We start from the raw sequence: 14,634 nt of genomic DNA on the forward strand, positions 1-14,634 counted from the left end.
AGGGGCCAGGATAGGGAATGTTATTAATGGAAGGGGTCAGGATGAGGAATGTTATTAATGGAAGGGGTCAGGATGGGGAATGTTATTAATGGAAGGGGCCAGGATGGGGAATGTTATTAATGGAAGGGGTCAGGATGAGGAATGTTATTAATGGAAGGGGTCAGGATGGGGAATGTTATTAATGGAAGGGGCCAGGAGGGGGAATGTTATTAATGGAAGGGCCCAGGATGGAGAATGTTATTAATGGAAGGGGCCAGGATGAGGAATGTTATTAATGGAAGGAGCCAGGATAGGGAATGTTATTAATGGAAGGGGCCAGGAGGGGGAATGTTATTAATGGAAGGGGCCAGGATGAGGAATGTTATTAATGGAAGGGGCCAGGATGGGGAATGTTATTAATGGAAGGGCCCAGGAGGGGGAATGTTATTAATGGAAGGGGCCAGGATGGGGAATGTTATTAATGGAAGGGGCCAGGAGGGGGAATGTTATTAATGGAAGGGGCCAGGATGGGGAATGTTATTAATGGAAGGGCCCAGGATGGGGAATGTTATTAATGGAAGGGGCCAGGATGGGGAATGTTATTAATGGAAGGGGCCAGGAGGGGGAATGTTATTAATGGAAGGGGCCAGGATGGGGAATGTTATTAATGGAAGGGGCCAGGATAGGGAATGTTATTAATGGAAGGAGCCAGGATGGGGAATGTTATTAATGGAAGGGGCCAGGATGGGGAATGTTATGAATGGAAGGAGCCAGGATGGGGAATGTTATTAATGGAAGGGGCCAGGATGGGGAATGTTATTAATGGAAGGGGTCAGGATGGGGAATGTTATTAATGGAAGGGGCCAGGATGGGGAATGTTATTAATGGAAGGGGTCCGGATAGGGAATGTTATTAATGGAAGGGGTCAGGATGGGGAATGTTATTAATGGAAGGGGTCAGGAGGGGGAATGTTATTATTGGAAGGGGCCAGGATGGGGAATGTTATTAATGGAAGGGGTCAGGATGGGGAATGTTATTAATGGAAGGGGTCAGGATAGGGAATGTTATTAATGGAAGGGGTCAGGATGGGGAATGTTATTAATGGAAGGGGTCAGGAGGGGGAATGTTATTATTGGAAGGGGCCAGGATGAGGAATGTTATTAATGGAAGAGGCCAGGATGGGGAATGTTATTAATGGAAGGGGCCAGGATGGGGAATGTTATGGAACAAATTATAAAAACCATGAGACATATCTCTGGATAAAGGCCAAACATATCCATCCTCTCTTCCAGCCTGAAAACATAGGAGTAGGTATAAGTAGGGAGTTAGAGAATCATTGACGCGAGGTCCACCTGCCGGCCGGGGAATTACAGCAGGAAGGTTTGAGAGAGAGGAATCCTGGATTCTGTATATTCAGGGATTAAAGGTTCCCACCTCAGGATGATACATCGCTGTGTGGGATTGTTATACGTTTTCTTAAGGAATACCTCCTCCATGTATCTGAGCCATTTCATTGACCCAGGTGTATTAATGTTCTTTTATTTAGCCCTTTTATTTTATGGAATTGTCTATAGTGTATTGTTTCCCTTTGTTAAATCTTGTATACGGTATTTTTATAAACATGGCCGACTCTTTTTGATTAAATGTATAAAATGTAATAGCTGTGTTCCTCTTGCTCTATAACCTGCAACCCCCGAAACTAAATATTACCCGTAATGGCTGTCCAATCTACCTACATAAACGATTGGTGGTGGCAGCTAACTTTCACTAATGAGGTGCTCAGGAGAATGGTAATCAATAATAAAAAAGAAACTCCAGCACTCTATGATGAAGCAGGATCCTGATTCATCATAGAGTGCCGGAGTTTCTTTTTTATTATGCCCCCAAAACCAGACTAATTGTGTTAACAGCTGCAGCCCCATTTATATGTCGTCGGTCAATTGTGTAATTGTCCTGACGGTAGGTGGCAGCTGAAGGCTGTGGTGGGATATCTGTGAGACCCCGGCCCCCCCAGTTCTCAGTGACAGAGACATTATACTGGGAAGGGGACGTTATTACTGGAAGAGGCTCGGGATGGGGGACATAATATCTGAAAGAGGTCCATGAAGGGGGATATTATTACAGGAAGGGACCTATGATGGGGTAATTCTAATAGGATGTGGCCCATGATGGGGGAAATTATTACTGGATGGGACTCAAGATGGGGACATTATTACTGGAAGGGGCCCATAATGAGGGACATTATTACTTGAATGATTCCAGGATGGGGGAGATTATACTAGGAATGGGCATCATATTACTGGAGGGGCAGTGGATGGAAAACATTATACCATGAAGGGGCCCATAATGAGGGACATTATTACTTGAATGAGCCCACAATGGGGGAAGTAAGGGGGATATTATTACTGGAAGGTGACTATGATCGGGGACATTATACCATGAAGGGGCCCAGGATATGGGACATTATACTAGGAATGGGCATCATATTACTGGAGGGGCAGTGGATGGAAAACATTATACCATGAAGGGGCCCAGGATGTGGGACATTATTACTGGTAGGGGCCTACAATTGGGACATTGCACAAGTAAGGGGGATATTATTACTGGAAGGGGCCTATGATGGGGGACATTATACTATGAAGGGGCCCAGGATATGGGACATTATACTGGAAGGGGCCTATAATGGGGATATTGCCCCTATTACAGGGGATATTATTACTGGAAGGTGCCTACGATGGGGGACATTATACCAAAAAGGGGCCCATGATGTAAAACATTATACCAGGAAGGGTACATTACTAATGGAAGGGGTTTAGTATGGGGGACAACACACCAGGAAGAAGTATATTATTTTGCCAGAAAGAGGTCCATGGTGGGAGATATTATTACTGGATGGGGCTCAGGATGGGTGGACATTATGTCACGCACGTGGGTGTGGACCAACTGCCTTACCCTGGAGAGGCATGACTAAGTGCTGGGTTTTCTCCAGAGCCTCTGATGGTGAAGATGGACTTGGCTGCTGGTAGACACCAAGTACCACACCAGTACACACCCGGGTACTGCAGCAGGAGACCCAAGGGTCAGGGACACAGGTACAGTACTCAGAGTCACCAGGTAGGACAGATACTGGGTCACAGCATGGGTTCAGGATCACAGGACAGTTTCCATGCCACAGGAAGGGTTCAGGTTCTCGGGACAGGTACTGGATCACAAGATGGTTAAGGTTCTCGGGCTACTGGATCACAGGATGGGTTCAGGTATGCAGGAAAGGTTCAGAGACAGAGGACAGGTACAGGAACAAGGTTGCAAGACCTTCAGGAACAGGGACCTGATAATATTGAGATTAGGGATTTGTGATGGCCACTCCAAATCATTGACTGTGTTATTCTTAAGCCCCTGTGTAACCAGTTTGGCAGTAGCTTTGGGTCATTGTCCATTTGGAAGACCCATTTCCGTCCAAGCTTTAAGTTCCTGGCTGATGTCTTGAGATGTTCTTCAGTATGGCCACATAATCTTCTTTCCTCATGATGTCATCTATTGTGTGAAGTCACCAGTCCCTCCTGCAGCAAAAGAACCCCACAACATGAAGCTGCCCCCGTGTGTCACAGTTGGGATGATGTTCTTAGGCTTCAAAGCTTCTCCCTTTTTCCTCCACATGTAACGATGGTCATTATGGCCAAACAGTTCAATTTTAGTTTCCTCAGACCACAGGACAAGTCTACAAAAATGCAGGTCTTTGTTCCGGTGTGCACTTGCAAACATTAAGCTGGCTTCTTTATGTTTCTTTTGGAGTAATGGCTTCTTCCTGGCAGAGCGGCCTTTCAGCCCATGTTGATACAGGACTCGTTTCACTGTGGATAGTGACACAATGTTACCAGCTTCCGCCAGCATCTTCACCAGGTCTGTTGCTTTTGTTCTTGGGTTGATCTTCACATGTCTGACCAAAGCACGTTCATCTCTGGTACACAGAACCCGTCTCCTTCCTAAGCGGTATGATGGCTGGACATTCACATCTTGTTTGTACTTGTGTATAATTGTTTGTACAGATGAATGAGGCACCTTCAGGCATTTGGAAATTGCCCCAAGAATGAACCAGACTTGTGCAAGTCCACAATTCTCCTCCTGAGATCTTGGCTGATTTCTTTTGACTTTCCCATGATGCTACACAAAGAAGCCGTGTGTTTCAGGTGTGCATTACAATACATCCACAGGTGTGTCTGCAATTAACTCAGATGTTGCCAATAAACCTATCAGAAGCTTCCAAAGACATGACATCATCATATAGGCGGTCCCATATTGTTTAAAGTCACAGTACTCTTAGTGTATGGAAACTTCACTGTCCAGAAAGTAATAAAAATGCCTGAAAACATTCTCTGTCTCTCATTATTCTGGCATTTGGCAAATAGAATAATTTTGGTTCCTAATTGACCGAAAACGGAAAATATTTATTCTGATTTCATGTCAGATAGTGAGAAAAACCTGCAGATGTGTCTGTATAGAGAGTGGAGGGAAAAACCTTCAGACGTGTCTATACAGAGAGCAGAGGGAAAAACCTGCAGACGTGTCTGTACAGAGAGCGAAAGGAAAAACCTGCAGATGTGTCTTTATAGAGAGCAGAGGGAAAAACGTGCAGATGTGTGTATAGAGAGCGGAGAGAAAACTCTGCAGATGTGTCTGTATAGAGAGCGGAGTGAACAACCTGCAGAGATGTGTGTATAGAGAGCGGAGGGAAAAACCTGCAGATGTGTCTATATAGAGAACCAAGGTAAAAACCTGCAGATCTGTATAGAGGACGAAGGGAACAACCTGCAGATGTGTCTGTATAGAGAGCGGAGGGAAAAACCTGGAGATATGTCTGTATAAAGAGCGGAGGGAAAAACCTGCAGATGTGTCTGTATAGAAAGCGGAGGGAAAACCTGCAGATGTGTCTGTATAGAGAGCGAAGGGAAAAACCTGTAGATGTGTCTGTAGAGAGCGGAGGGAAAAACCTGCAGATGTGTCTTTATAGAGAGCGGAGGGAAAAACCTGCAGATGTGTCTGTATAGAGAGCAGAGAGAAAAACCTGCAGATGTGTCTTTATAGAAAGCAAAGGAAAAGCGTGCAGATGTGTCTGTATAGACAGAGGAGGGAAAAACCTGCAGATATGTCTTTAAAGAGAGCAGAGGGAAAAACCTGCAGATGTGTCTGTACATAGAGTGGAGGGAAAAACCTGCAGATGTGTCTGTATAGAGAGCAGAGGGAAAATCCTGCAGATGTGTCTGTATAGAGAGAGGAGGAAAAACCTGCAGATGTGTCTGTATAGAGAGCAGAGGGAAAAACCTGCAGATGTGTCTGTATAGAGAGCGGAGGGAAACATGCAGATGTGTCTGTATAGAGAGCGGAGGGAAAAACCTGCAGATGTGTCTGTATAGAGAGAGGAGGGAAAAACCTGCAGATGTGTCTGTATAGAGAGCGGAGGGAAAAACCTGCAGATCTGTCTGTATAGAGAGCGGAGGGAAAAACCTGAAGATGTGTCTGTATAGAGAGTGGAGGGAACAACCTGCAGATGTGTCTGTATAGACAGCAGAGGGAAAAACCTGTAGATGTGTCTGTATAAAGAGAGGAGGGAAAAACCTGCAGATGTGTCTGTATAGCGAGCGGAGGGAAAAACCTGCAGATGTGTCTGTATAGAGAGCGGAGGGAAAAACCTGCAGATGTGTCTGTATAGAGAGTGGAGGGAACAACCTGCAGATGTGTCTGTATAGAGAGTGGAGGAAAAACCTGCAGATGTGTCTGTATAGAGAGCACTGGTGAAGGGCTTGGCTCAGCGTTGTGTGGAGATGACAGGAGCCGGCAGTAGGGGGCAGTGGGTGTGTGACCCCGGTGACTTGGCAGGATCCCCTCCCCGGGGATGCTGGGCACGCGTTGTGTGGTGGTGACAGGAGCCGGCAGTAGGGGGCGGTCGGTGTGTGACCCCGGTGACTTGGCAGGGACCCCTCCCCGGGGATGCTGGGCACGCGTTGTGTGGAGATGACAGGAGCCGGCAGTAGGGGGCGGTCGGTGTGTGACCCCGGTGACTTGGCAGGGACCCCTCCCCGGGGATGCTGGGCACGCGTTGTGTGGAGATGACAGGAGCCGGCAGTAGGGGGCGGTGGTTGTGTGACCCCGGTGACTTGGCAGGGCCCCCTCCCCGGGGATGCTGGGCACGCGTTGTGTGGAGATGACAGGAGCCGGCAGTAGGGGGCAGTGGGTGTGTGACCCCGGTGACTTGGCAGGGCCCCCTCCCCGGGGATGCTGGGCACGTGTTGTGTGGAGATGACAGGAGCCGGCAGTAGGGGGCGGTGGGTGTGTGACCCCGTGACTTGGCAGGGACCCCTCCCCGGGGATGCTGGGCACGCGTTGTGTCCCCGGTTATTAGCTGTAATTCGGTCGCACGGCTCCGAGAGTCACCTCTGCTGAAGAACATGAGCCGCCTCAGACAGCAGCTGCACCTGCGATAGGGTTACACCTTCCTCCGAGCCTGGCACATGAGGGGCTGCAATCCCTGCCGCTCCGAGTGATGGCGAGGCGGGGGCTTCACACCCCCAGGTCACAGAGGGGCTCCAGCCATTAATGTGCCTGACCCCACATCAGGCGACCTCACGGGCTGAGGCCAGGACAAGCTCCGGAGCTTCTGACCGGCCGATATACGGCGAGCACCGGGGATGTGACCATCACATCGTAATCAGATCTGACCCGATCTGCTCCCGGGAAAGCTGGGTGACTGCCAATATAGTCTCAGCATTCTCAGACGGTGAATGACATGAGCCTGGTCACATAGTGATAGACGGGCGCACGGCGCTATGTGACGAGGCCGACGCCATTCAGGACCATCTGAGGCTGTAATATCAGCCATACTGACTGTCACCCAGCTTTCCCGGAGTCAGATAGCAGGACTGATCTACACTGGAGCCTCCAGCCCCGCGCCGGACTCCGGCTGATGAGCCTCGACCTCCATCCGACCTACCTGTTATATAGGACTATATCAGGCCTCCATACATAACTGCTAGGTATACGGATGGTATCGAGTCCATCATAGTCCTCCTTATTCCAGCGCAGGTATGAGTCAAACCACACCTGCCGAATCCACAGGTACGCCATCAGGATCTGATTCCGCTCATCCTGCGAAAGAAAGCAGAGTCAGACACATGTGCAAAAGGGCCACCTCCAGAGCTGCACTCACAAATGTGAGGAAAGAGTTAACTTTAGTTGGATAGAAATTCACGCTGCTTGCAAGAAAAAAGCACAAACAGACACAGCTACGTTTCAGATGCTGAGAAGACTCAAGTTATGTCTTCCTTGCGCCAGCCAAGGACAATGAAAGTTTTGTTTTTTGCTGAGAAGTTAAATCCACGCTTATGATGAGAATGGAAACTAATGATTATGCATACGACATAGCTACGTCCAAATTAGCTTCATAAACCCTGTATGTGTGAAAATAAATTAGTTGTTCCGAGAGCACACTCGAGCCTTATGTGCAGATACCGTTGTCCGTCTGTATCTCATTAAGGTCCAGAGAAGCCCCGGGGGGGGGGGGGGTTACCGGGACCCCCTCCGCATTCGGACATCACTGGCAACAGTTGTGACCCATAGGTCAACCTAACATTTCTGGCGTCTAAACAGGGACTCGCGTAAAAATCCAGGATCCAGTGGACCGTCTTGCCATCCCGAGGACGAGGGGACCAGAAACACCTGGCCAGGAAAGAGTTGAAACTTTTTCTGCTCTTTTGCTCCCCATCTCTGTCCTCCTCTTTCCTCACCGCTGCAAGAGGGACACTGAGTAGAAACTGGGTGATTGGCGGGTCACTACTGAACTCTGAGAAGTCTTGCCAGTAGATGTTTTTTTCTGTGCTTTTTCTGTGCTTTTTCTGTGCTTTTGTCCTTGTCGACTGCCATAGATAGTGAGTGTTGCTAAGGGAATAGTGTGTCTGTCCTGTCTAATGGAAGTGATATTCACCACCTGAGTGTTAGCTGGAGGAGCCCTGTTTACTATTTTTCTTGGATATAGAGTATATCTCTACTACAGGAAGGGTAACCCAGCGCCATTATCCATACTCAGCCCCCTCTGAACAAAGTTAGGACACCACCTCAAGTAGGAATACAGAAAGGAGTCAGCCTCCGGGTACTTCCAAGATAGGTGAGGTTAGTCCAAGGGACGTTCAAGGGTCTAAAAGCTGAAGAAAATAGACGAAGAATGGGTCAAGGAATATCAAAGGACAGAGCTGGATGCACCCTGCCGCGTTTCATTACGTGCTACCATGGGAAAAGTATAGCTAGTCAGTCCAAGGAAGGTTATAAGACATTTGGATTGAAGGGGAAGGATCAACTGGATCCCAGCAAATGGAACAAGATAATAACTACCAGAGCAGGAGTAATAGCAGATAAATCATGGACCGAAGTGATCAGAACTCTTTCTGACATGGCAAAAACAGCCCACGATCAAGGTTGGATATACCATGAAGAATCAGAAACATGGGAAGAAGCTGGGAAGAAGGCTAATAAGGATCTTGAGCCTTCCCCGTACCCGTCGACTACTCATACAACGATCCCACAAACAGCAGGACCCCAGGGATGGACCTGCACCAACTGTGGCATCCGGCCAAGCCTTCATGATAACACTCAATCTCTTCTGCGCCCAGGAGCAAGGAACTAAGGGCACAATGGGACCAGTGCATCAAGGTCCTGGGGAGAATGTCAGCTCATTTTACTACAGATTGATGCAGTCATTCGCAGATGAAGGGCTGGACTTACAAGCGGGTGCGATACGTCGCCTGATGGTAAGATCCTTCATGGATGGAATACATGCACCTCTGGCAGAAAGATTGAAAGCATGCTGCCCCTAATGGAGAAACATGGAGGACATAGATCTTCTAGTCAACAAAGCAAGTGGATTGGAAACCAACGCAAAGGATAAAAGGACCAAGAAAGTTGTCATAGCAGCAGTGGACGGTCAGCCAGAAGTCACAAGAAGAAAGGGACCGACCTGCTACTATTGTGGGATCAGAGGACATGTGATCAGAGACTGTAGAAAGAAGAAGAGGGACACTCAAAACCAGCCCGAGAGTCAGGAGGAGAAGACTGCCTGACTTGCGGCAGCACGGGATAGGGATGCCAGAGGTCCATTTATACACGTCCCCCTTCACATTGGCAGCAAGGAAATAAGGGCTCTGGTGGACTCGGGAGTCTCACGCTCCGTGCTCCCCAGGGACCTGGGACCTGAAGGCTCCATCTCATCCGAATCTACTATAGTATCCGGTTTTGATGGATAAGCCCAGATAATCCCAATAACACATCCATTAAAGGTGAAACTGGGACCACACATATTAGTGTCCAAATTTTATTGTCCCCCCTGGGTGGAGATGCCCTAATAGGAGCAGATGTACTATCAAGACTACAAGCTCAGATTGTCTACAATGAAGATGGCTCCGCTGTCTTACAAATACCGGAAGATATTCATGAAGAAGTCCTGTGCACCATTCAGATGATCGAAGATCGACCAGAATTTGATGGCACACAAGAAGCAAACACGGACCCTGTACTTCTCCAAGTTCCTGCAAAACTCTGGTCCACATCGAAAACTGACCTCGGCACACTACCCGTGCCCCCCGTAAAAGTTTCAGTCAAACCTGCAATTACACCACCACAACTAAGACAATATCCTCTTAATGCTCAACAGGAAGCCACCCTGGATCACCAAATAAAAGAACTGCTCAAGTCGGGAGCCCTCAGAACTACTAAGTCTCCTTACAACACTCCGCTATTCCCTGTCAAGAAAAAACAAGTGAAGAAAGGTGACCCAGTCACGTACCGCATGGTACACGATTTGAGAGCAGTGAACTCAATACTGGAGCCCCTCACTCCCGTTGTTCCTAATCCACATACACTGCTCACACAGGTACCGGCTACATCTACCCATTACACGGTCATAGACCTTGCTAATGCTTTTTTCTCGGTACCACTGGACCCAGTGTTCAAGACCTTTTTGCATTCACGCACAAGCAAAATCAATACACGTGGACAAGGCTGCCACAAGGGATGCAGCATTCCCCTACTCTATATACTCAGGCTATGAGTAGTGTCCTTCAAGGCTGGCCATCCCCTGACCACTGTGTCCTTCTCCAGTATGTGGATGACCTACTACTTTGCTGTCCAAGCGAAGAAGAATGTAAAACGGCTTCAATAAGTCATCCTAGCAGAATCAGGATGCAAAGCGAGCAAGGACAAGTTGCAATTCTGCAAGACAAAGGTCACTTTCCTGGGTCATTGTCTCTCTGCAGGACAAAAACATCTCAGCCCGGACAGACAAGAAGTGATCAGGAAAGCAAACGTCCCTAGGAACCTCAAGCAACTCAGAGAATTTTTAGGACTAATATCATTCTGCAGACAATGGATTCCCAATGCGTCATTACTCATGCAACCGTTGTATGATTGCACGAAGAATGTTCCTTTCTTCCTTACAGAAGAAGCTCGACAAAGCTTCCAGCGCCTCAAGGAACTAGTGATTGATGCTCCGGCTCTGGCACTACCAAATTACGATCTCACCTTTTACCTGTTTGTGGCAGAACTTCAAGGATTTGCCGTGGGAGTACTCACCCAGAAGACGGAAAAACATCACATAATCGGGTACTACTCCTCTCAACTCGACAACGTCACCAGAGCAGCACCAACCTGTGTCCGTGCTGTTACAGCAGTTTCAAACATACTGCAGAAAGCATCTGAAATCTCACTCGATTTCCCGACCACCATCCTTACCAGCCATGATATCCATGCTGTTCTCAACCAAGTGCAGCTGAAACACTTCTCCATGGCAAGACAAGTCAGACTCCAGTGCACGCTGTTGCTACCCCCAAACATCTCATTTGCTCGAGTTACAAGTCTAAACCTTGCTGATCTTCTGATCTTCACAAGTTTAGAAGGGGGGACAGAAGAAGAGAGTGACAAACGTACCAGCGCACCATTTGACCATGATTGTCAAGAACTCATCGAACATCAGGCAAAGCCCCTGCACAATATTCAGGCAACACCACTTGCAAATCCAGACTTTGAACTTTTTGTGGATGGCAGCAGATATGCTGATGAAACAGGCAAATTTCACACCAGATTTGCGGTAGTAACCCTACATGAAGTTATGACCAAGCAACCACTATCTCCGCACATATCTGCCCAAGAAGCAGAACTTCTTGCTCTCATCTGGGCAATTGAGTTTCTGGAAGAACGAACAGCGAACATCTACACGGACTCAGCCTATGCACACGGCATTGTGCACGATTTTGGCACTATCTGGCAGACTAGAGGATTCCTCACAGCGGCAGGACATCCCATCAGGCATGGAGCCTCTGTGAAAAGACTAATGGAAGTAGCCTTGATACCAAAACAGTTAGCAATCATAAAGGTTGCTGCCCACACCAAGGCTCAAACACCCGAGGCAAGGGGAAATCGCTTGGCCGATCAAACAGCAAAACAAGCAGCCTTACTCCCTTTGAAGGAGACGGAAACAGTGTCAATGATGGAGGAAAAGACTCAGAACCTCTCTGAGACACAAGAAAACGCCTCTGAGGAAGAAAAGGCCGGATGGCGGGCCAAGGGGGCAGAAAAGGTGGAGGGGATTTGGCGCCTAAACGGACTCTCCGTCCTGCCACGCAGTTGGTTCCCTGCCATTTTCCAAATACTCCACTATCCCACACACAGTAGCACAAACTCAATCATGAACCAGATGCAACCTCATTGGGTAGCCCCCGGCTTCAGACAATACGCCTCCCAGAGAATAAAAGCTTGTCACATCTGTCAACAGCATAATCCAGGCCAGCTAACTAAAACCCCGTAAAGACACATGCCAAAGACGTCTGCCCCATTCCAAAGAGTACAAATAGACTATATACAGCTGCCAAGACATGGCATCTACGAGTTTGTACTTGTCTGTGTAGACCTCTTCTCAGGATGGCCAGAGGCCTACCCTGTCAGCTCAGCCACGGCCCGAATTACAGCAAAAAGACTGGCCTGTGAGCTGGTGCCTCGATATGGACTCCCTGAAGTCATAGAGTCAGACCGAGGTACTCATTTCACTGGACAAGTTTTCCAAAACACCTGTTCCCTGTTCCCTGTTAGGCATTCAGTCAGCCTTACACACACCTTACCACCCACAGTCATCAGGGAAAGTGGAAAGGTTAAATGGAACTCTAAGGGTTACTTTGCACACTACGATATCGCAAGCCGATGCTGCGATGTCAAGCGCGATAGTCCCCGCCCCCGTCGCAGCTGCGATATCTTTGTGATAGCTGCCGTAGCGAATATTATCGCTACGGCAGCTTCACATGCACTCACCTGTCCTGCGACGTCGCTCTGGCCGGCGACCCGCCTCCTTGTTATTGTTTTGCGGCGTCACTGCGACGTCACACGGCAGGCGGCCAATAGGAGCGGATGTAAACATCCCGCCCACCTCCTTACTTCCGCATATCCAACGAGAGCCGCGGTGACACCGGTAGGAGATGTTCCTCGCTCATGCGGCTTCACACACAGCGATGTATGCTGCCGCAGGAGCGAGGAACAACATCGGACCGTCGTGTCAGCGTAATTATGGAATTCGCCGACGCTGCACCGATGATACGATTATGACGCTTTTGCGCTCGTTAATCATATCATCTAGGATTTACACACTGCGATGTCGAGAGCGACGCAGGAAGTGCGTCACTTTCGACATGACCCCACCGACATCGCACCTGCAATGTCGTAGTGTGCAAAGTACCCCTAAAGCTCAAACTAGCCAAGGCAGTGGAGGAGACTGGTAGACCATGGACAGAATGTCTCCCCATAGCTCTTCACTCTATAAGGACTACCCCGCAGGGAAAGCACAGGCTCTCACCCTTTGAAATACTCTTTGGTAGTGCCCCCAGATTAGGATGCTACTTCCCGCAGGAGTTACACCTGCAATGTGATAGCCTAACGTCTTATGTTGTTTCCCTGAAGCAGAGACTAACTGAAACCCACCAAAGGGTCTACTCTTCTCTACCTGATCCTGATGCCGTTCCAGGAACCCACTCCCTAAAACCTGGTGACCGGGTCTACCTAAAGAGGCACGTGAGAAAGACCCTCGAGCCCCGATTCGAAGGGCCTTTGACTGTCCAGCTGACCACACCGACCTCCTTCAAATTAGAGGGGAGATCGACATGGGTCCATGCCAGCCACTGCAAGAAGGCCTAATACTGCTGATAAGTATTTCTATGTGTACTCCCTTTTTGGGGCCTTCTACACAATGGCAGAATTCACTTGAGACCCACCATGAAGTGTTAGCTGAAAAACTTGAGATCACAGACTGCTGGATATGTACACACGCACCTGTGACAGCCTCTTCCATGCCATACTTAGCCATACCAGTCCCAATAAATGAGGTGTTCCAATGGGGAGGCTGTTACAACAGACTATCAGTCAATGACACAAAGTATCAAAAATTGTGGAATACTAGTGTGCCCATACCAATATTAGGGTGGGTAGATTTCCCCTGGTGGCAAGGCAACCTTACTACCGGCCTTCCCGGAACCCAGCAATATTTAGCCTATGAAGGAAGCAGCTGGGTACCCCGTAATTACACAAAAACACCTATTATGGGCAAGATTCCAATGGAGGGAATTAAATAAGTTTTGGGTGAACCTCTGACAGTACAGATGCATTTAAACCCTTCCTGTTAGAGAGACATCTGCATGACCACGGGTGGGTATACAATTCATTGTTTCCAGAAGGCACAAATGATACTTGTTACTCCCAACCTGGAAATTTATGGTGCAATGATTGTGACCCATATGTGCCTGGCCGAGAAACCTGTGGTGAACCGTCCGCAGGGTATTGTTGTCCCCTAGGCCAACTTCCCGGATGGTGTATGCTCAGAAACATATCGGCCTTTACAGATATAGTACATCGCCTCATACTACAACATTCTGCCATCTGGGATCTCCCGCCGCAGACCTACTGGATCTGTGGTTACAACGCCTACAAATGGCTACCAGTAGGAGTTAATGGCACCTGCACCTTGGCCCGTTTGACCCCTGCCACCTTCATTATCAATACCACTGACATACCGGCAGGAAAAATGCCTCTCCACCTACTGGTAAAGAGAGCGGCAGACAACAAAGACAGGCCTAGTGGCCGACCCCATGAGTTTCAAATGAGCCATGTCAACAAATTTTTCAGCACCCTTTTCCTCTACCCTATGGTAATGCAGATGTATGATAAGTTGGTGGAAAGCACCGACTATCTTGATGATCAAATTTTTGAGGTTCTCCAAGCAGCATATAGTACCATTGCAGGCTCAGTACCCGGAGGACGGATGTGGATTTGCAGATTTCACATTCCCAGGCAACCCACGGCTTGGACAGCATCTGGTGACCAGCCTGCTATTCCAGCTTCTCGATAGGACCCAGTCCCATCACGCACGCCAAAGGGGGGATTGTGAGGAAAGAGTTAACTTTAGTTGGATAGAAATTCACGCTACTTGCAAGAAAAAAGCACAAACAGACCCAGCTATGTTTCAGATGCTGACAAGACTCAAGTTATGTCTTCCTTGCGCCAGCCAAGGACAATGAAAGTTTTGTTTTTTGCTGAGAAGTTAAATCACTGCTTATGACGAGAATGGAAACTAATGATTAT

General features: G+C 48.4%; 1 protein-coding gene across 2 annotated transcripts in view; it reads right to left on the bottom strand.

Moving 5' to 3' along the window:
* Window positions 1-14,634, bottom strand: part of LOC142292370 (neuronal acetylcholine receptor subunit alpha-10-like) — a 159,742-nt gene that overhangs the window by 61,826 nt on the left and 83,282 nt on the right. Inside the window, exon 3 of one of the 2 annotated variants that reach the window (XM_075337693.1) lies at window positions 6,965-7,119. The exons of the other annotated variant lie outside the window; for it this stretch is intronic. Within the exon in view, the coding sequence (XP_075193808.1) occupies window positions 6,965-7,119 (155 nt within the window). The remainder of the gene's footprint in view (window positions 1-6,964; window positions 7,120-14,634) is intronic. 2 annotated transcript variants of the gene reach the window in all.

Source organism: Anomaloglossus baeobatrachus, chromosome 2 (assembly GCF_048569485.1).
Source record: "Anomaloglossus baeobatrachus isolate aAnoBae1 chromosome 2, aAnoBae1.hap1, whole genome shotgun sequence".
In the NCBI taxonomy this organism is placed as follows: Eukaryota; Metazoa; Chordata; class Amphibia; order Anura; family Aromobatidae; genus Anomaloglossus; species Anomaloglossus baeobatrachus.